Raw genomic sequence first — 24,003 nt, 5'->3', positions numbered from 1 at the left:
TGAAATGATATGCGGAAAAAATCGAATGAGATCCCTAAGAAGTTAGGCATTTAGATTCAAATAGTTTGAGTAAATAGCAAGAGATATTTATAAAACCTGATTGAATCTTTAAGTAAACTGAAAATTAATTAAATTTCATAGGGATAAAATTTATTTTGGTAGCTACTGATATTTAAAAGGTAACAGAAAGGTGCAGAAGTACCAACGAATATAAATCAATTTATATATCAATTTTAAATTTTTGAGCTAAGAGTGCCTTTGAAACTACACTACTTTTCTCAAGTGTCTCTCTTGTCGAAGTTAATTTTGTATCTTTTGAGTCTACGCCATTCTAGTGCTATACTGGAGCGAGTGTTTTTGTCGAACTTCATGAAAACAAAAACAAACAGAATACATACTACTCGACTGGTGTTGATTCCACAAACTAGCAAAGTACGACATCCCTCTCCACGAATGCTTTGATCCCCTCAATGCCCCATGCTCCATAATCACCTACAATGTCTTGTATATAATGACAGTAGCGATATCAGAGCTCAGCTGTCATGCAACATTGAATGCATAGTACCTGCAAAGACATTATGCTGGTTCCAGCACTGTCGTGGTAATTTTTCTCTTGGCCAGACGCCCCACCACTTGTTTTCTCCCTTGAAATATGTTTTACTCTCCTCTCTCAATCTTTCTGACTGTCATTTAATGATTTTTTTTTTAATATTAAGAAGAAGTAAAGAAATTGATTTGCTTTACATTTTAATTGTAAAACAAGCTTGATTTAAAAAATACACCATGTAGCTCCACCGTAGATGCAACCTTGTCTCGCTGAATCTTGGAGTGTGTATTTGCAGCAAGTCTTGTTTTTCAACCATTAGTATATTATATAATTCTGGATTCCAGTGCTGTAGAGGTAGACAATTTTGTTTATGAACATCAAACAAAATACATTAGGAACAGCAAGAGATGATCTAAGATCTGTACAGATCTCCGCATACAAAACTTAGGCACCCATATGCTGTATGGGTCTGTACAGACAAAATTTTCTTTTCCCCATACGATTACTTAAAAAAATCGTAGGTTCCCATACGATGTATGGCCCCATATGGCCTCCATGACAGCACTGGCTGGTTGTGAAAAGACTTGTGTCAAATCCCAATGCTATTAATTTAATGTAACACGTCCGCTATTGAAGAAGGCTAAAACTGACTTGTCTATATTTATTTGTGCTAAGTTTAATTGTTTGTGCATATGTGAGTGTATGTGTGTATATTATCAAACCTGACGATGTCATATTCAGGCCTTGTACACTGGTTTCTTGGTTTCTGACAAATAAATATTATTATTATTATTATTATTATTATTATTATTATTATTATTATTATTATTATTATTATAATAGGGACTGAATTGCTCGAAACTGGTTGTGATTATCAGTTGTGTTTTATTATGAAAATTTAAAATCTGTAACATCGATGAATATAATCATTATAATATAGGTATTCATTATATTATTTTATTATATATTATTATATTACATTATGTATTATTATCATTATATTATATATTCATTCATGTCGTCGGCCTGGTTGGCGCAGTTGGTATAGCGCTGGCCTTCTATGCCCGAGGTTGCGGGTTCGATCCCGGGCCAGGTCGATGGCATATAAGTATGTTTAAATGCGACAGATTCATGTCAGTAGATTTACTGGCATGTAAAAGAACTCCTGCAATACAAAATTCCGGCACACCAGCGACGCTTATATAACCTCGGCAGTTAAGAGGGTCGTTAAATAAAATATAACACTCATTAACATTCATTCATGTCTGTAACTTGAAATTTCTACTACAATCTACTGTTTTTTTCATGTTTCAATTTCCTGCATTTATAACTAGTAGCCTAGCTATATAGTAGGCCTGGCAACACTGCTTCGGATATATTACGCAATCTGTGGTCCGATGTGTCTTCGCTGAATAAGATCTTTGGTCATAGTACTTTGTTGATCAGATCACTCACGTTATTTCTATTTAACTTGGTCAGTTGTGTAGTGTTTATATGCTTTCTTTGAAAATAGCAAATTTATAGGCACTAACGTTTGTATTTAGATATTTATGTGTATTACTTGTGGTGTTTGTAATACAATTTTTGTTTTTTGTTTTTTTTGTTAGGTTAAGGATGGCCTTGATTCAAATGTCATTCATGTCAGTTTTAAGATTTAGGTTACACATATATTGTATATAAAACTCATACATGTTACAGATACTATATTTTTACACTTCTTACGATGTGGAACATAATAATATAGGCCTAAGTTACCTGTAGCATTACAAAGTGTTTGTAACCTAACCTATTCAAGTCGTTCTGTATTATGGTTAACAGTATATTTAATATTGGGTATGTTTTTAAAAAGAAGTGAGAAGTATTTTATGACATCGCTTTCAGCGTAATATAAAGAATACCTTGCAGACTACAGTTAATTGCATAGAAAGTACAAACTATCATAACTATTGAAAAGTGAGTTGCGAAAACAAAGTTTTGTGAAACGTTACGGTATTAATGCATGTATGTGTTTGTAACTATGTCGCAGCCCGTGTCACTACAGCCTGTGAAGGACCAAAGCCGACCAGCCGACTGCTAGCCTCACGTTCATATGCCTCAGCAGAGGTGAACGATCATACAAAAAGTAGGGGGGGGGCAATCTGTGATTGGCACGGTGATCGTCCCAGCCATTGTAGCTGGTTTTCGAAACCGGATTTTCCCATCTAGAACAGCTCTTCAAATTCATAGCGATGCTGGGTGGGCACCAGTCCCATACTCTGGCCGAAATTTCGTGAGAAAATTCCTTCTCCGCGAGGACTCGAACCAGCATTTCGTCCGTCGCGAGTCCAGGCATGACGCCTCCTTAGACCACGACGTTACAGTGCGGGAAACAAGAGAGATTAATTATCGTTTATGAATTAATACTTTTCATTGTAGTTTTTGCATGGAGAAGTAAATTACATGTAGGTCTATTAGGTTACTTCATAATGTCTGTTCTTCTGATTACCATTGCGTTTTGTCTTCGCAGTCAATATTGATGAGAATTTTTTCTTGCATCACATTATTCTTGGAAGCTTTCCAACTCTCCGACTGTCAGTTTTTTCCTTCTTAGGATTTTATGTGGTTCTTTCTTTGCTTCTATATTCATTTGAAATGCAGAGGTACTTAAAGGTGTCATTTTAAGCACCTTTTTGCCATTGAATCACTGTAGTGCTTTTTAATAATACTTACTTACTGGCTTTTAAGGAACCCACAGGTTCATTGCCGCCCTCATATAAGCCCGCCATTGGTCCCTATCCTGAGCAAGATTAATCCATTCTATATCATCATATCCCACCTCCCTCAAATCCATTTTAATATTATCTTCCCATCTACGTCTCAGCCTCCCTAAAGGTCTTTTTCCCTCCGGCCTCCCAACTGACACACTATATGCATTTCTGGATTCGCCCATATGTGCTACATGCCCTGCCCATCTCAAACGTCTGGATTTAATGTTCCTAATTATGTCAGGTGAAGAAAATAATGCGTGCAGTTCTGTGTTGTGTAACTTTCTCCATTCCCCTGTAACTTCATCCCCCTTAGCCCCAAATATTTTCCTAAGCACCTTATTCTCAAACGCCCTTAACCTATGTTCCTCTCTCAAAGTGAGAGTCCAAGTTTCACAGCCATACAGAACAACCGGTAATATAACTGTTTTATATATTCTAACTTTCAGATTTTTTGACAGCAGACTATAATATATTTACATCTTAATATTATCATCATTATTTGCTGCATGGGAGTTTCGTGAAGTAGGAAATACATTTTTCTTAATCATTTGCAGTGAATGAAGAATGGCAGATTGTCCACAGTCCAGACAGTCACCCTGTAAGAAGAACGACGAGGTGTGTTTCGAAAATGGTGGAATTTCGAAAAGCGAAGAGAGCTGCTGTGGCTGTGATGATGAAGGAAGTAATTCTTCTAAGAAGTGCGAACAGGTAATAAATCAGTAATTGTGCCGCTGGTGTAGAGTGCAACTCATCATCCAAGGTTGCACTTAGGCTGTTCACCTGGTTGGATTTTTCCAAGGTTTTCTACAAATGTAAGGTGAATGTCGGGTAATTCCCTGTCGAATCCTGGGACTCATTTCGCCAAAATACCATTTCTCTGTTGGCAATTCCACTGGCAGTACATAACCACAGTCTACTATATACAGTCACGAAGCTTGAGTTTTGAGGGTGCTAGAAACAATAGACTGTGGCGGTACTATTTTGCATTGCCTGTAATGAGGCAATATTAGCGATCCTAGTGGTGAGCAACTATCTAATGTTTGCATACTTACTAACGTATTGAGCTCCGTGACTGTATATACTAGACTATGATATAACTGTGAGTTGATGCGGTGTGGTTAAATAACCTATCGAAAATGATAGGCCTATTAGTAATTTGAGTTGCTAGTAATCTGGATCAACTTAATACCCTAAGGGTGAAACCTAACATTTTCTCTCTATCACTACATATGCTAGTGAATTATAGTGATTTTATAGTTGTCAGGTTGAATTTTCTTGTACCAACTTTCTTTCGAACTTCGATACTGGCAAATACAACTGGCAGTTATTTCCTAAATGTTATGTTGGTAGCAATAATTTCTATTTTTGCGGTAAAAGAAAATACTGATAAAGTGAAAGTAACTAGGCTTGTGAAATTTGAAAATAATTAATTAATACTGGTATTAATATTAATATAGGCGGCCGGGTAGCTCAGTTAGTAGAGCAACTGGCTACGGACTGGAAGGTCTGGGGTTCGATCCCAGGTGGTGACAGGATTTTTTCTCGTTGCCAAACTTTCAGAACGGCCCCGAGGTTCACTCAGCCTCCTATAAAATTGAGTACCGGGTCTTTCCCGGGGGTAAAAGGCGGTCAGAGCGTGGTGCCGACCACACCACCTCATTCTAGTGCCGAGGTCATGGAAAGCATGGGGGCTCTACCTCCATGCCCCCCAAGTACCTTCATGGCATGTTACGGGGATACCTTTTTTATTAATATCAGTACATAATATGTTGCATTGTGATTCCAATTCAACACTACCTATATTCAGGTAAGTGTAATTAAATAAGATATAACTTATTGGCCTACTTGCCTTCTACATTTTGTATAAAACTCTCAATATTAAGGTGCTAGGCACTAAATTACGTAAAAAGAAAAGTCACTGAGGCTAACTGTGGATAACTGAAACTGGAGATACAGATTCCGTGGATAAGGGACATTAGTGTATGCTCAGTACCATCTTCATGGAGAGAACATTACATGACAAATCTGCCTTAATTCCTCCTATCCCTACATTGCTGTAAGTTGAAGTTATCCCCTGGGAGGAATATAAAAATCCTTAATCTGTCAGATTTAATTTTATATCAGTTATTTTAGTTAATACATCTTAAATTTATATTGAAATAAGAATGATACACTAATGTAATGTTTCTTCTTTCCATAACAGGTATTGCAAATGTTTGCACCTTAACTGTTACGTCTAATTTTGTGCATGCAGCACATTGCAGGTGGCTGCAGCAGCAACAGCAGCCAAGCGGCCGATGAAGAATTCTCTTGTAGTCCTCAGACGAACAGCCTTCTCGGCAGTTACATCACTAAGGAATATGAGCTTCTGCATTTAGTTCTCAGTCATTTACCTCTCGGAGATTTGAATGCTGCTTCTCAGGTTTGCAGGTAATCAATAAAATCTTATTAAAATCGTATTGTATTGTATTACTTACTTACTTACAAATGGCTTTTAAGGAACCCGAAGGTTCATTGCCGCCCTCACATAAGCCCGCCAGCGGTCCCTATCCTGTGCAAGATTAATCCAGTCTCTATCATCACACCCCACCTCCCTCAAATCCATTTTAATATTATCCTCCCATCTACGTCTCGGCGTCCCTAAAGGTCTTTTTCCCTCCGGTCTCCCAACTAACACTCTATATGCATTTCTGGATTCGCCCATACGTGCTACATGCCCTGCCCATCTCAAACGTCTGGATTTAATGTTCCTAATTATGTCAGGTGAAGAATACAATGCGTGCAGTTCTGTGTTGTGTAACTTTCTCCATGCTCCTGTAACTTCATCCCGCTTAGCCCCAAATATTTTCCTGAGCACCTTATTCTCAAACACCCTTAACCTATGTTCCTCTCTCAGAGTGAGAGTCCAAGTTTCACAACCATACAGAAGAACCGGTAATATAACTGTTTTATAAATTCTAACTTTCAGATTTTTGGACAGCAGACTGGATGATAAGAGCTTCTCAACCGAATAATAACAGGCATTTCCCATATTTATTCTGCGTTTAATTTCCTCCCGAGTGTCATTTATATTTGTTACTGTTGCTCCAAGATATTTGAATTTTTCCACCTCTTCGAAGGATAAATCTCCAATTTTTATATTTCCATTTCGTACAATATTCTGGTCACGAGACATAATCATATACTTTGTCTTTTCGGGATTTACTTCCAAACCGATCGCTTTACTTGCTTCAAGTGAAATTTCCGTGTTTTCCCTAATCGTTTGTGTATTTTCTCCTAACAAATTCATGTCATCTGCATAGACAAGAAGCTGATGTAACCGATTCAATTCCAAACCCTGCCTGTTATCCTGAACTTTTCTAATGGCATATTCTAGAGCGAAGTTAAAAAGTAAAGGTGATAGTGCATCTCCCTGCTTTATTGTATTGTATTGTATTTATTGTATTTTGTTAAATAACACAATACAAGGCAAAGATGCTACATTTTTCATTTCTTCCATCCCTGACCGGAAAGTGGAAATGAGAGGGAGGTGGAGTGTGCTGGTAGAATGATAGAGGGAAATGGGAGTACCCCGAGAAAACCATCTGCAACGTCTGCTTTGTCCATCACAAATTCCATCATGACCTGGCCGGGGATGGAGCCTGGTCGCCTGGATGGAAGACACAGTTCTTTATGCTGTTACTAATCATAATAAAATAATCACTTAAGATTTAAATCATGGATGAATATATAATAGGATGCGAAACTTACAGAGTTTCCCGTAACACATACTAGAGACGCTGTTGTAGAAAATGAGCTTGCTGCCACCTGTTAGAGGGAGGGGCGTTATTAGATCTAGTAGCGCACCAAGTAGCGAAAAGAGTAATTACTCCATGCATTTAGCAGCGCACCTGGTGACGAAAATGTTAAACTGTGCAGAAAGTATTCCCTCCCTCCCACCCTCATCGATATTCAAAACTAACCCAATTTAAAATAAAACATTTACATTTTTATTCCTCACAGCAGCTTCTACTGAAAATTCTTACCGGAGCCAGCAGGAAGATAAAAGAGACGATCTATTTTACACTACCTGATTAAAATATAACCAGAGACAAAAAATAAAGCAAAAGGTAAGATAATTGGGATTGTATTCTTTGGGTATTTATTGTACAGCGCAATTGAAAAGTCTGCAAGAACTACTTAGATAGTTCAATTTATTATATTACTATTATTTTACAATACATTCAACACTATTTTTACAACGTCCATAAACATCACTGTTTAACATGCACTGCTTATACACACATGTATTACTTCATGTTCACTTATCAGCAAGTTTCTGTCTGCCATCTTGGCTCCCCGTCGAGTCCTCGAGCAATATCTCGAACAGATAAATAGAGAACTCTGGGTAATGTACCCAACACGTAGTTCTAATGTTCACCACCTACAACGTTGGGCGCTGATCATCTTATTTCAGCCCCCCAGATGGTGTTGACCGCAGTTTCGCATCCTATTATATATTTATCCATGTTTAAATTTTCAGTCTGCGCACATACTGAAGTGGGAAAAAAGAAAAAAAAAAGTCGATTGATAAATTTTCAGAAGAGAGAATCATTTTTTTGGGTTATTTTTCTGAAATTTTATATTATTTACTTTGAATGTGTTATTATTTTAATGGTAATTTTTTTAAGAATTTGTGGCTCACTGAAATCATGTACTTGGTGAGTCAGTGTGCAAAACACACAAAAGAGATAATGTACAGGCAAGTCAGGACAAACTCTGAGGAGCCATAGATCTCACATTGAGGATCATGTGACATTGAAGAAAAGACAGGTTTTAATGGCATTTACAATTATGAAATTAATTACGCATTTACTTCTTTAAATACTCTTGTCGACAGATTACATTCATTACACCATCCTAGCCGTAGTTGTCGAACATTTTAGGTCTGTGCCAAATTTGATCAACGGTAGTAATATTCGCACAATGAGTTTCTCTCTGGTGTCAGTTGTTGTGGTGTATAGTGTGCTCTTCACATACTTACTTACTTACTTATTTACAAATGGCTTTTAAGGAACCCAAAGGTTCATTGCCGCCCTCACATAAGCCCGCCATTGGTCCCTATCCTGAGCAAGATTAATCCAGTCTCTATCATCATATCCCACCTCCCTCAAATCCATTTTAATATTATCTTCCCATCTACGTCTCGGCCTCCCCAAAGGTCTTTTTCCCTCCGGCCTCCCAACTAACACTCTATATGCATTTCTGGATTCGCCCATACGTGCTACATGCCCTGCCCATCGCAAACGTCTGGATTTAATGTTCCTAATTATGTCAGGTGAAGAATACAATGCGTGCAGTTCTGCGTTGTGTAACTTTCTCCATTCTCCTGTAACTTCATCCCTCTTAGCCCCAAATATTTTCCTAAGCACCTTATTCTCAAACACCCTTAACCTATGTTCTCTCTCAGAGTGAGAGTCCAAGTTTCACAACCATAAAGAACAACCGGTAATATAACTGTTTTATAAATTCTAACTTTGAGATTTTTTGACAACAGACTGGATGATAAAAGCTTCTCAACCGAATAATAACAGGCATTTCCCATATTTATTCTGCGTTTAGTTTCCTCCCGAGTGTCATTTATATTTGTTACTGTTCCTCCAAGATATTGAATTTTTCCACCCCTTCGAAGAATAAATCTCCAATTTTTATATTTCCATTTTGTACAATATTCTGGTCACGAGACATCATGCTCCCAAAAAATCTTAGAGGCTTTAAGCTGTTTATGCAGGAATATTAAAGTTTGTATAGCTTTCTCGTGTGCAGTCCGGTGCACCCTCTTAACAGACTTACTGCTTCCTCTCCAGACAGCTCTGACCACCCCCATTCTCTTGCTGCACAGTTGCCACATTCCTAGCAACCCTCGATCACTCTTTGATTGTTACTTCAGTATAATCCTCCACGTGGAGATGAAGGGAAGGTGTCACTTTCTCTAAACAAGGGTTGTGATTGGTTATAACAGGTGGAGACAAGATTTCTGTTGCAGTAAGAAAGACATTTACCATGACAACCAATTAACAGAGGCTGTAGAGCATACATGGGCACAATTTTCGGTTACGTGAGGCACTCGATTTGAAATAGTTTGTTTACTAGGAGAGGAGACTGCAGAGTAGGATGGGAAATATAAACTGCTGTGACCTGCGTCACCTTATCGTAATCGCTAAGGCGGTCAGTGGCGAATTATTAGGAAAGCGCTTGGTTAACGTGAGAGATTCGAAAACTTTTATTTAATTTGACAAATTAATTTGGCAGCTTTAATCATAAACCTCTTTACTGTTTCTCCGTTGCTGAATCGATTTAAATCACAGGTGAGAAATTTCGTAACTAGCCAATAATATTCCATCACGTTGTCTACATTTATTTTCTTGAATATTCTGGCGTTTCTCAAGATTACTTAATGGATTTGCACGTTCTCGACCTAAAATAATTTCAGAAAATCATATTTCGTTTTCTACGTACATCTGATATTTTTCTTTATAAATTTCTTTTGGAAATAATACGTACAAACAACATTTTATTGCTCGTACATTTTAATGCAGCGTGTTTAAGGTATAATGTCGTATTTAGTATACTATGCAAATGTTAAGATCATAAATTTTCTTCGGAATAGTACGAAAAATAACATTTAATTTGTCTTACCTTCTAATTCAGCATGTTCTTTATGACATAAGGAGTAATGTCGTTGTATATTAAATTTATTAATGCCTAATAGGATTTTCGAGCATAACATACATCGTATGTTCTCCCCTTCTAAACAGCAAAAAAAACTCTTCCTCCCGTTTCTCATGAAATAATAGTTTTCTAACGTGTACGCACTGCTTTGATAATGCCATTATGCCACCACTGATATTGCTTATGAAACTGATATAGAACCTGCCCACGCCTAGGAGCTACGTGGGGGAGGAACGGGGACTGTGAAGATGATGTCACTCAGAGCGATAAGCTCTGTGAAGGTCAGTGAGGCACGATGCCCATCTGTGCTGTAGAGGGTTATTCGGCAAAGTCTTTTATTTGAAACTGCACTCGAGGAAATTGGACAGACTTTATGTTCCAATTCATGAAAATTACTCTCATGAGTATGGTGAAATAACATTCAGAAGGTAATAAATATGACAGCTACTATCTCTTAGTGCATTGACTGCCAAATGTAATAGTATAAAAACTGAAAGTGATTGTGTTGTGTTGTAATGTTTCAGAACATGGAATACTGCAGCAGCTTCTGTTCGACGTAGTCGAATACATCCACATTGGCTGCTGTGGCGTAGTGGTCAGCGTCAACAACTACCAGAGCAACCGTACCAACTGAAAAGTCTGAAGTTTGCAGAAGCGATGGCATCAGTACCATACGTGGCATTCCGAGAACATGTATATAGCGAACCATCTTTGGCCCTCATGTTTGCATCTAACACAGTGTTTGGGGCTAAAGTTCTCTGCACATACAAATGCTCTTGTCCTGCTTTAACGCAAACACACAGTGATGAAAAAGATGGCCACCAGCACAGAGGTTCGTGAACATGAATAGACTTCTTTTGTGTACAGACCAGCTAATGATTTCTCACTAAAGAAAACCAGAATTCAATTCCAGCCACATTCTGGAAGATTGTGTAAGAAAGAACTGATTTGAGTAAGTTATTTGTGGGCACTTCAGCATTTCCTGCCGTTTTTATTACAGTAGGAACCCTTTTTAACAAATCTGAGAGATTACTTCTTCCCCCTTAAATAGGGATTTTCCTTAAAGGGAGTTTACATAAAATGGGAAGGAATGGCTAAAATAACTACGGACGTGGACAAATTATTATCAAAATTGACGATTTTTATGATAATCCTGTTTACAAAATTTGACTTTTCAATTTAGACTACAGTTGACAATTTTGCATATTTCCATCATTATAGTAGACAGAAATATGCAAAAATGTCAACTGTAGTTTAAATTGAAGAGCCGAATTTCGTAAAAATACATAATAAAAATCTTTAATTTTGCTAAAAATTTATAAATATGCACAAATGTCACCTGCAGTCAAAATTGAAGAGTAAAATTTTGTAAAAATATAAAATAAAAATCTTCAGTTTTGCTAATAATTTGGAAATATCCAAAATGTGAACTGTAGTCCAAATTGAAGAGTTGAATTTGGTAAAAATATATAATAAAAATCTTCAGTTTTGCTAATAATTTGTAAATATGCAAAAATATCAAATGTAGTCCAAATTGAAGAGTCAGATTTTCTAAAAATATACAATACAAATCTTCAATTTTGCTAATAATTTGGAAATACGGAAAAATGTCAACTGTAGTCTGAATTGAAGAATCATATTTTGTAAAAATATATAATAAAAATCTTCAATTTTGCTAATAATTTGTTCACGTCTGTAGTACTAACGTGTGTTATATACCAAACGTAATCATTTAATTAGGCCTACACTTATCATTTACAATATTTTCTAACTCTTCAAATGGTGAAGCACGAACAAACCACACAAACTTGGCCCAAAAAGCCTTTGCAAATGCTCCAGATTTAGACTCGGTTAACTCACTTCAAAACCGTAGAAAATAATTTCTCTACAGCGCTCTCTCTCCAGTTCAGTTTCAGCCACTGACATTTAGCATGCACGGGATTGCTTTCCTTCGTGCTGTTTGAATATCAGGGAGAGACAGAGAGGGTCATTACCTGCTACCAGTTTACTGACAAAGGATGATGTGCCAGATTCCATTCAAGGAACTCTTGATCAATCTTGTTAATGTATCCAACTGTTTGCTGACAACATAAAGTCCACTATAGTCCACTGTAGTCTATTCAGTTGTTGTTTTTCACGAGAAATGAGGGGTATTTTGATCGGTGTTCATTATAGATGCCTGTTGCTAGTAGCCAGAGGTGGAGTGTAGTCAATATATACTGCAGGGCTGTGTCTTCTGCAACTGGTACTGATGATTTTAATTTACTTCTTTTGTGGTTTGTGGATGGACAGTATAGAAGAATGTGTTCCAGATCTTCATCATGATTATTATACCACAGACAAGTAGGATTATCAGAAAGGTGAAATCGGTGTATGTATAATTGAGTGACAATGTGACCTGTTCTGGCTCTTGTTAAAAATTTTTGAACATGTCTGGGCGAGTTTTTGTACATTTCCAGGTCATTTTGTTTCTTTTATACAGACTGTAAAATTTTTCCTTTGTCAGAAGAGAGCCAATTGTTGATCCATAGGTTTGTAAAACGAGACTTTACTGAAGCAAAAGCACTGGATAGAGATATCACTTGAAGAGGTCTTGGTTGCAAATATGTTGCCTGTTTTGCAATATTATCGACTTTCTCATTTCCAGGTATATCACAATGACTAGGAACTCTTGATGAAAAATGTGAAAATTTTAGGAATTTTTTTTCCCCACATAAAACTCCATTACTATGTGTACTATCATCTTGCCAAAGGAATTTCTCCAATTCCACTTGTAAATTTGTTTAAAAAATGTTTTCTTAATGTGTGTGTGTGCGTAGCCCATTTGAAAGCTGTCAGAAATAATTTAAACTGTTTCCTATAACTTACATTTTTTTTTCTGCTTTAGACCATACTTTTTATAGTAAATATCCAATTTTAATTAAATTTTTATACTATCTAAGCATTGAAATTTGAAATAATTAATAAAAACTGGTTTTATTAATTTTTTTATGCTCAACCATGCCGAAATGTAGTAATTATACACCTGGTAGCAGCCCTTTAATGGACCTCATTAAAGTACACCTATTCATTATAGTTCAGGTGTTCCACCAATCAGAAAACATCATTGCAGCAATATGAAAGTGCAAGTATCGATTATTCTCGGATATGCAATCGAAAGACAACTAGCGAAACGTCACGGAGGCTGGAAATCCAATACTGTCATAGAAGGTTATGTTCTGTTACTATAATAATTAGTGTTAATTTTAAATAATATTCAAATAAATTCAATTTGTCATCTCGTTTTTCAATGTCTAAATCAATTTCCAGGTTATATCAAGATAAATGTTCATTTTACGCTCTAGATTATATCAAGGTCAATGACATTTCTTTCTCGGAAAAAATCAATAGTTTCGCGTCTGCGCACATCTCACAATTTACGAGATATTGCACAAGGTCAGTTCCACTCCCCAGTCAGATAAGGATAACATGAATACTTATGAATAATTTCAAGTTAGAAATATGGTCGAGCATAAAAAGTCGTATGAAACTTGCCTATAATGGTAATTAAGATGCTCGTATGAAAATTATGAAGCGTCTTAATTACTACCATTATAGGCTCGTTGCATAATGTACTAATTATTAAAACTGTATGAATTTTTTTAAGTTTTAAATTTTCAAAAAGTCAGTCTCAGAAACTAATTCATATTATGTAACCCTAATGCACAACCTGGCTCTCCTATATATTCAGACTCAGCTGTAAAGATTGCACAAAGTTGAGTGGTAATTAAGGTGTGAAAAGTATGACCTAATCAAAAGATTACGTAATATATTAAACAAATTACATCTCTGGAAGGAATTACCCAATTCTTTTGAAATTTCGTGGAATACTATTACTGGTTAGCATGACCATGCTGTAAAAATTGGATAAATTTGGCCCAATAGAAAAAAGTTTCAAAATTTACAAGTGTGTCCCTTAAGTGGGTCAACTTCCACTTCCCCGTATCTCAGTGATCTTGGACAAGTATGTGTGAGCAGCCCATGAAAGTGAAGCTGGACTTCTTGCCTGTGTTGCAGTGTGGGAGTACGTGAAAGCAGAGCTGCAACCCTCGTGTCCACTCCTCTGCCTCAGGGGTTACGGCGTTGTGGGCACTTTGCCCGACCTGACTGAGACCGTGGAACTAGAAAACTCACGGGCTTACTCGGTACTTTTGCTCCCAGAAATGCCAGGAGTCACCATTCGGACGTTTCAATTTGATGTGAATAAAATCACCAAACTTCAAAAGATCAAAGTGAGTCATTATGCTGGAATTTCCTAAAATATTAACACAGTAATTTGAGTCTTAAGGGCCCTTCCCCACTAGGATGCCAGAGCATCTGTTGCCAGTAGAGATGCGAGAGCATAGTACAGAGATTCACACATTAGGATCAGTGCCAAGCTAGCATGTACTACTAGCAGCAATTATCTCTTCCATCTTTGCTGGTGTTGTCATTCACCAATTAAATAACTGCACCATGTCATGCATTTCACATTTGAGCTAAGAAGAATTCATTCGATATGATAAAGCTCATAATAGAAATTGAGAATCGCCGTTCTTTATGGGACATCAGTTGCTGGAAATGTTATGACAACATTAAAAGGGAGGACTGAGAAAATTGTGTTCCTGTTTGGGAGAAATAAATTATCAGAATCTGCAAAGAAAGAAGGCAATGAGTAGAAGCTTGTAGTAATATATAATATTTTTTATTTATTGCCATTACATCAGAAAATCAGGCATAAAATACAGAGTGATTTATATAGAACTGACACATTTCTTTCATTAATTGTTTCAAAATGAATTGTGCTAGCGACAACTTATTATACCTAAAATGTAGAGGAATTTTGGGAGATTATTTACCTCTATAGCAAATGTTGAAAATGTCCTCCATCCTGCATAAGGCACAACTCAACACGTCGTTCCATGTTACTGGCCACTCGTTGGAGGACTCTGTTGTCAATAGCTTGAATCTCCTGTGTGATGTTGTGCTTCAGATCGTCCAATGTCTGGGGACATGTGGTGTAAACCCTGTCTTAAGTAACCTCATAGAAAGAAGTCCGGCGTTGTCAAATCCGGAGATCTCGGTGGCCACAGGTTCCTGGAAATTATTCGGTCGTCAAAGAAACTTGCAATTAGTTCCATGGATTCATTTGATGTATGGCATGTAACGCCATCTTGCTGAAAATATCCTTGACTCAGCTCTACATCGTCCAGTTGCTCAACAAACTCCATGAAAATCAGTCGGTACTCTGCAGTGTTCACAGTCTGGTTAAAAAAAATTGGCCCCACTATTCTCTTTGCGGATATTGCGCACCAAACTCCGATTTTAACCTGGTGCATAGGTGCTTCATGGATGACATGTGGATTTTCGATGACCCAATAGCGTGAGTTCTGTGAGTTCACATAACGAGATAAATGGAACCATGCTTCATCTGTGAACCATGTGATGGACAATATGGCAGGATTTTGCACAATGAACGTCTGAAACCAACGACAATAATTCAATCTTTTATCTTTATCTGGTTCCTGTAGCTGATGAACAACCGTAACCCTATATGGCTTTAGGCTGCCAACAATAGGAATAAAACATAAACATCTGCGCATCAGTGACAAGGAATCGAAACTCCAGAACATTCTACTTAATTTGGTGCTAAAATTGGGTCATTGAATGAATTTCCAACGGAATAATTAAAGAAAGAAATGTGTCAGTTCTATATAAATCACTCTGTATTAAAAACAGTACTACTAGGGAATGGATTCTCATCACAAATAATAAGTAAATTTATTTTTGGTGGTGTGTTCAGCCCAGCCTTTCTCTTCTATACTAAAAGCCAGGTTATGAACCGACTAAACCGGAAGCAATGTTCTGTTGCTCTCTTTCTGAGCTCTGTTGCCACATAGTGGCGCGAGATTCAAAGCGTGTTCAGCATTTGTCACTGATATGTTTGAAATAACTGCTGTCTATAGTTCTCGATAACACTATCAACAATATTAGTAATAAAATTACTGTTTTAAGAAAGCACGAGCTAATGACGCTGGTACGAAATGCGACTCGTAATGCACGTGGTACTGCAAATGAACTGGGAAGTTTGGCTACACTGTCTACGTGATTCTGTTGCCAGATTTTCGTTAGCAGACGACATTTTCACATGAGGTCGAATGAAAAGCTCTGTTCTCCTTCCCCCCTCCACCCCGCCATACTCAACGTGTCCTCGCTGCACAGGCTACCCCTCTAACCCGCACTTTCCTCTCGCCCTGCCAACTACTTCCTCTTTAGTCAGTTCATAACCTGGCTTTTAGTATAGATGTATTATAAGTTATATTGTTATGTGACAGCAAGGTATATTCAAGTATATAGTGTATTTACCAGTGTATAAGATGCTACGGCATATTATAAAACACACCTCTTTTTACACATGTTTGAAGGAAGAAACTTTATCACTGAATATTACAATGACTTTATAGTGTTTTAAATATAAAGTAATATTTAGGTCTATTTTAATCAAATATTTAATCTAACTAGGAAGGAATATCTTTTAATCTTCTTCGTCAAAACCCAGAAATTCATCTCCAGAGCTAAATGAAGAGTCACTTGAAACCTCTTCTGAGTTCTAGCATAACAAATTGTCCTCTATACCATCCAGTGCATTACTAATGCCACACTTCTTAAGTGACCTACCTGTCTCAGTTTTCAGAGTATTCCATGAAGCTTTGACCCAGACACAAACACAGTATTGGTGTATAAGACACATCATGTTTTCCAGACCTATTTTCAAATACGAAAAGTGCGTTTTATATGCCAGCGAATACAGTAACTATCTCTAGCATTAACGAAAGTGTAGCACACAACAACAGGCTGCAACAATGTCTTGTGCCAAATATTGTAAGTATGTACTGTGTGCTGAGGAAACGTTCCGCCATCTAGTTACAGACACTTTTCGTAGATAATTGATAAATGAGTTCTATTCAGTCAATACTTGACATAAAACACAATAAAACATGTTATAACAACATTTAAACAGATTTAAAAACAAACGTTTTCGCCAATTTTGATTGGCATCTTCAGGTCGTGTAGGTCGAATAGAACATGTTATAATAAGTGAACACTTGGTATATAAAGTTAAAAACAGAAGTTAAAATTATAATATAACTTAAAAATAGAGAATAGAACTTAGCAAGAAGCCACCACAATTTATGTAGAAGCACTATGTTGAAAGAGGCGTGTGTGACCCAAGGGAACGGAAAAACTCTTCCGTCATTGCAGGTACAGCTATCAAGACAGATTTGACGATGCTACAAACAGGTCGGTCGTGTGGCCGATTATGGAAAGCAGGAAAAATCCTCTGTTTTTAAGTTATATTATAGTTTTAACTTCTGTTTTTAACTTTATATATCAAGTGTTCACTTATTATAACATGTTCCATTCGACCTACACGACCTGAAGATGCCAATCAAAATTGGCGAAAACGTTTGTTTTTAATTCTGTTTAAATGTTGTTATAACATGTTTTATTGTGTTTTATGTTAAGTATTGACTGAATAGAACTCATTTATCAATTAACATTGCACTTAACGGAACCAATATGCCTTTAAAATTACTTTTCGTAGAGATGCAGAATTATTGCTGCCAATGGCAATGCGCTTGCATTCTAGTGGGTAAGTGCCGTAAAGTTGGCATATTACTTTCTAATTTGAAAAAAAAAATCGACTTCAACAAAACATGTTTGTTCCTTCAGTCCTTTGTCATTGAAAAGTAGGTCTTTGGCTAAATATTTTTGTCATAGAAATAGAATGGCACACTTTTTGACAAAATGAATTCAGTTTTCTTTATAATATTATCCTTCTCGTGTTTTTCAACACAGACCCTAAGTGCTGACACCATCGAGCAGCTGACAGGAATCCCTCCCAACGAATCAGTGCAGTGTTTGCTGCTGTTTTGTCGAGAAGCAGTCCTGCTCATTTCTTCTATTGTCCATCTCGTGACAGGTCTGCAAAATAGGTAAGTAACTGCTTTGGTAGTACCTTAAAGTTACAAATACCATTAACATAAAGTTTATTCTAAACAACTTCTTTTTGAAAATAGATTAATAGCTGTAACTATTAACTAGTAGAAGGAAGAAATTAACTTAGCAATTTTATGGTGTAGTGTAAACAGGAGACAAAATGGACACAAGAAAAACATGAATGCCTGCCATGGAAACATGCTAGTGAACACCGTGCTTGGTGTATGGGTCTGAGATTAGTAGTTCAGACTTATTTGATGGTGATGAATTTTTAAAGATAGTATGAATCTTACGCATTGCTTCTTTCGGAAGAAAAGTAGGTTTCTGCACACAAGAATCTTTCCCCAAAATACACTGGCTACTTTACATTTCCGTCAAAAATTCAAATCTGTTCGTTGTCATACTGTCACTATGGACATTAATTCGCCTTATAAAGTTGCTCCCACATTAGAACTAAAAGAAGCTCTGCCAGGTTAATAGAATCTCTGAAAGTTATTCATTGACAGATATGTTGTTGTTGTTTTCTAATGCCAGGTGTTTGACAATAAGGTCATTTGACCTCTTGCACTCCAATATTTTTCAAAGATATTATCATGGCCAGCCACTGAAGCACAGATTTTGAGATGTTCCGAATCCATTTCTTGGTTTGAGTTGCACAATGGGCAGTTAGGGGACTGATATATTCCAATTCTATGCAGGTGTTTGGCCAAACAATCATGGCCTGTTGCCAATCTAAATGCAGCTACAGACGATTTTCGTGGTAAATCGGGAATTAACTGTGGATTATGATGCAGAGAGTTCCATTTTTTCCCTTGGGATTGTGTTATCAAATTTTGTTTGTTGAAGTCTAAGTATGTAGATTTAATAAATCTTTTCACAGAGTAATACGTAGATTTAGTAACAGGTCTGTAAGTAGCAGTGCTGCCCTTCTTTGCTAAAGCATCTGCATTCTCGTTTCCCAGGATTCCACAATGGGATGGTATCCATTGGAATACAATTCTTTTATTGAGTGATATTAATTGAGAGAGCATTTTAGTTATTTCTGCTGTTTGAGATGAAGGTGTGTGTTTAGAGACTATTGATAGAATAGCTGCTTTGGAGTCTGACAATATAACTGCATTCCTAAATTTATTGATGTGGCAGAGAAGATTCCTGAGACTTTCACTTATTGCAATGATTTCTCCATCAAAACTTGTTGTTCCATATCCAAGAGATCTATAAAGTGAGAAGAGACAGTATGTAACACCTGCACCGGCACCTTGTTCTCTGGAGATCAAGGATCCGTCGGTGTATAAATGACAGCTATGTAGACTATAGAAACCAACCAACATTAGAAATAAAACAATTCCTAAACTGTTTCTTAGTGTGCAGATATTATGCCACTCTTCAGACAGAAACAAGAAAATCAGGACAGTGTGGTTCAGTCATACTGCCATGTAAGTCTGAAAATTTTGCATTTCCAGTCATATATAATCGGTCAGTTCTGGCCTCTTCACTGACTGACAGCCTGCCAGCTCCTGATTTTGAATTAATCCTGTCTTGAATTGTTATAAATTTTCGAACAGCCCTAAGGCTTATTGACCTCCGTGGATATCTCCTATTGAATTCGGTTGCCACTTACCTACATATCCAGCCTCCTTGTCCACAAAGATGAATTATTTCCACCTGGTCGTCATTTGTCAGTGCCATCGCCAAATTCTTTAAGTTTTAAGTCCTTAACTAATACTACTTAACTTAAAAATAATTTATATCTAAAATAATAGGGTATCTAATCCTAGTTTAAAACAAAAGATTTTATAGCCTCAAATACAACAAAGTCATAATAAACATTAAGATTTTACCCAAAAACAATAAAATAACCTCTAACAAAACTTTTAACTACTTTAACCAAAAAGATTCAACTCACTTGTAACAATCAGGGAGCAATTCTCCCATTGGTTCCAGATTTTCACCCAAAAAGAATAAAATAACCTCTAACAAAAGTTTTAACTACTTTAACCAAAAAGATTCAACTCACTTGTAACAACCAGGGAGCAATTCTCCCATTGGTTCCAGATTTTCACCCAAAAAGAATAAAATAACTTCTAACAAAAGTTTTAACTACTTTAACCAAAAAGATTCAACTCACTTGTAACAACCAGGGAGCAATTCTCCCATTGGTTCCAGATTTTCACTCAAAAAGAATAAAATAACCTCTAACAAAACTTTTAACTACTTTAACCAAAAAGATTCAACTCACTTGTAACAACCAGGGAGCAATTCTCCCATTGGTTCCAGACTTTATGGATGCCCTGTATATCTTAAGAATGTATAACATGATTGTCAAGGAAAATTCAAGAAATAATACTGGAAGACAGTAACAAATATTTTCAGACCAATTTTAAACTTCAAGAATCCACTGTTATGGAATAACAGCATGTCTGACTGTGAAACAATGGGCCCAGGTTCAAATTCCAGTTGGGGCAAGTTACGTGGTTGAGGTTTTCTTCCGGGGTTTTCCCTCAACCAATTAAGAGCAAATGCTGGGTCACTTTCGTCACTGGACCCTGGACTCATTTTCCTGGCATTATCACCTTCATCTCACTCAGATGCTAGATAACTGTAGCAGTTGATGTATGCTGTGTCGAACATTTGTAAGCTGTTCAGAGAAACTTCAAGAATGTATTTACAAAGCATGTAAAGTGATTTAGATGTCTTAAACAGTTCCCAAAGCCAGTTCAGAGGCTAAAAGATGGCAATCCCACCACTGAACTTACTACTCCTCGGCTAGCAACCGATTAGTAGGATATTTATGTGCTTTCAAGTCTCCGAGCAAAATAACCCTGACTGACACAAACGATGACAACCCGGCGATAAATAAAGACAAGAGATGGAAAAAGAACTTTGGGACGCCCCCCGAAAAGATGGACAGAGACCGTAACAGGCCACTAGGCCTAATACCTGCAAGGACGATGATGATAATGATGATGAAACAGTTCTAGCACTATAACTTGAAGTTGTCTCTTTCTTTTGTAATCACCCTGTATTTTACGTAGACCAAGCTGAGATTGTTTGTCAGTTTAGTTAAAGATGTGTAGCAGAGGATTTTTTGCTTGTGTTTGTATTACAGACAAGAAGAAACAATGGCGGTTGCTGGAGGTATGATCAGTGATGTGGGAGGTTCTAATGAGGGTGTTCCCGTCATGGTGGGAGTGGCTTTCTCAGGGGAAGGAGTGTCCGTGGCTTCAACAATCCTCGGTCGAAATGTTAAATCAGAACGTGAGGCAGACAAAGCTATACAAGAGGTAAATGCAAGCTAATAATTTGTGGAAAATTTTATGTAATCTTTTTTTCTTTATGATAACTAAATTATTACATAATTGAAACAAAAACTGTACGCCCTGACTGAGTAGGCTCTGATGATGGTGCGTGAAGCACTGAAACAGCTGTAAGCCGGACAAATATTACATATTTAATACGAGTAAGTCCACTAGTTCATCAATTAATTAAAAACTGTACAGTTATGAAATGTAAACACACCTACTCAGTAGATTTACTAGCTCTTATAAAAGTATTCAGGCCTATCTTAAGCAGAAGCAGTACAATCAGTATCATATTTATAATGTCTCGAAACTTCTTCTTCAAGCCTCTTACGTAATTCAAGTGTCAGGATAGCTATTTCTGTCTTCCCATACTTCTATCACCACATAAAAAATTAAAATCCTTCTGAAGGAAGAAAACGATTTCCCTATTCAGATTATTTTCGGAATTCACTACAGCGTTACACAGCACAGACACTATTGGGATGCAAGATGGCAAATAGAAGAGCTCCAGCAAGTGGAGCATTAGCAACCTAACCAACCAACCAGCATCATTACATATCACCACAGCTACCACTGACCTTTATCCTACTCTTTCATTCACTGTTGCCACCATGTCGCCTTACAATCTCGCTAACTTTTCAGCAAAAAGTAGCTAAATCTCTCCAAAGTTTGTTTAAAAAATCTCCAGAAATGTCGCTAAAAATTAATAATAAATATCACTAAATAAAAATAAGAATACACTGCACTTGATTCAATCATTGATACTACATTTTCTGGCAAATTGTAACACTTTTTAAATATATATTAAATATATTAAAATCAGCATAAACTACAGTCTCATTTGCTTCACACGAACTGTCGGCACAAAATTCCAAAACTCAATTGCCTCGGGTCGGTTCGGAGTGTAAAAATCTCCGCGTTGCAAGAAAGAACCAAGATTACATCAGCTGCAGCTTGCGACTCGTCACGTGTCAATCAAAGTTGCCACCGTTTATGGAGCAAGTATTGAGAGGGAAACCTAACTCGTGAGAATCATTGAATCAGCATCTTTCACCCCTGATCACTGATCATAAATATATGAGCTCAGGGCTTTCACGTATGAATCATTAGACCACTCAGTCATGAACCCATGCCTCTTCTAAAACTAAGAAGTGCACGACTTCAGTTGAATGTTTTAACTTAAAAGAAAGGAAAAAGTGGAAGAATATAAAAATCAGCAGAAAAGTCGCTAATCGTATTTTACAAAATTTGTCGCCAAGACTGATTCAAAATTCTCTAGATTTAGCGATTTATCACTAAATATGGTAACACTGCTTTCATCCCTTCTTGTCTGGTTTTGCACCCTAGTTTAGCTTTAGTCTCTGTAATGATTGTTGGACGACCTGTGGATATAGTCAAATCAATTGGACTGAATGTGTTCGTTATTGCCTGGACTGTTTTGTCTTGCAGTTGAAGGCACACACTGTGGGCAACTATTACAGCAGTGTGGGCTTGATGTTCGCGTGTGTGGGCAGGGGAAGACACCATTACCAAGGGAAGCGCAATGTGGAGTCCGCTGCTTTTAGGAGGCACTTCCCAAAAACTCCCTTGCTTGGTTACTTTGGCAATGGAGAGATAGGATTTAAACTTTTGCCAGGTAATGTATGGCACATAGTAAGTTGATATCATACCAAACGAAAGTGGATTGTATGACTATTTGAGCGTTGTCCCCACTTCTGTAAACTGTGTATCATCCGTTTTATCCCCTTTTCTTCCTTCCCCCAATCAATATAGAAAGAGGGGAGGTTCTGGTAGTTTTCAAATGTTTAAATGGTTTTGCAAATTGTCAGTTTCTTTATCACCTTTTTTTTTAGCTTAATTTCTTTCTGATTTAGTTCTGTTTCTTCCCATCCTTATCTTTTTTTCATTCGTTACTCCTGAGAAGTAGTTATGTCTGTGATTTGATATACAGAAATGTTTTATAAATTCTAACATTCTGGCATTTGAAAATCTAATTTCCAATGAGTTTTCACTGATTTTTGTTTATCATAACATTGAATTCTATAACATGTTGTTGTTTGTAATTATTTTGTTTACAGATGTAACAGTAAATAAGAGATTGGTGGATGGTCCAACGAGAGGAAGTAAAAAGAAACGCACCGATTTACCTAATATTCTACATTCCTACACTACTATAATGGTTCATCTTGCATTCACTGGTAGCAACACAAACAACCAAAATCATCGGTGAGAAAGGGAAGTGAAGTCTCCCCCCTCAGCTCAGGGACCCTTGTCTTCCAAAACCCAGCCCGATATTCTAGTCAATTTTTGGAAGTGGAGGGTCAGGTCAGATAGACTTGGGTCTGGTCTGGCACTTTGATGAACGTTATCTTAGGGAACGTTTTCATATGAAATTCATATTTTGTAGAAACAATTGGTATACTGGGAGAACTGCTAGAAATACTTGATACTGTACATCTCCAGTATATTACTAGGGAGAGTCACTGAGTAGTTTACAAATTGAGGTTGTGACCCACATTTTTGAATGAGGCACCAGAAACATGGCAGTGTTATCCAGGTGTCGATCGAAATGCATTCAAGATGATTGCACCTCTGCATAAGTGTACCATTGTAGACTTGATCCACATTTTGTCTCAGATTGGTAATAATAATTTATTTATTTAATCTGGCAGGGCTA

The 24,003-nt window shown here is 37.0% G+C and overlaps 1 protein-coding gene across 1 annotated transcript; it reads left to right on the top strand.

The window, feature by feature from the left end:
• The first annotated feature begins 1,935 nt into the window (after positions 1–1,935).
• LOC138695754 (F-box only protein 22-like) lies at positions 1,936–24,003 on the top strand. The gene is made up of 9 exons (XM_069819923.1): positions 1,936–2,021; positions 3,849–4,002; positions 5,549–5,724; positions 10,530–10,837; positions 14,062–14,276; positions 17,884–18,020; positions 21,134–21,308; positions 22,776–22,962; positions 23,405–24,003. The coding sequence occupies exons 2-9, from the start codon at positions 3,859–3,861 to the stop codon at positions 23,554–23,556; spliced, it is 1,494 nt and encodes a 497-aa protein (XP_069676024.1). The 5' UTR covers positions 1,936–2,021; positions 3,849–3,858; the 3' UTR covers positions 23,557–24,003.

The sequence above is a fragment of the Periplaneta americana genome, chromosome 3 (genome assembly GCF_040183065.1).
Source record: "Periplaneta americana isolate PAMFEO1 chromosome 3, P.americana_PAMFEO1_priV1, whole genome shotgun sequence".
NCBI classification, from domain to species: domain Eukaryota; kingdom Metazoa; phylum Arthropoda; class Insecta; order Blattodea; family Blattidae; genus Periplaneta; species Periplaneta americana.
The sequence above is the reverse complement of the archived record's forward strand: the minus strand, read 5'-3'. Positions and strand labels throughout refer to the sequence as shown.

Excerpts from the sequence above, each read along its gene's own strand:
- LOC138695754 (XM_069819923.1), top strand. The coding sequence starts at position 3,859 with ATGGCAGATTGTCCACAGTCCAGACAGTCACCCTGTAAGAAGAACGAC. Across the intron at positions 5,725-10,529 it reads GCTGCTTCTCAGGTTTGCAG|AACATGGAATACTGCAGCAG; the intron begins GTAATCAATAAA and ends GTAATGTTTCAG. Across the intron at positions 22,963-23,404 it reads AGGATTTAAACTTTTGCCAG|ATGTAACAGTAAATAAGAGA; the intron begins GTAATGTATGGC and ends TTTTGTTTACAG.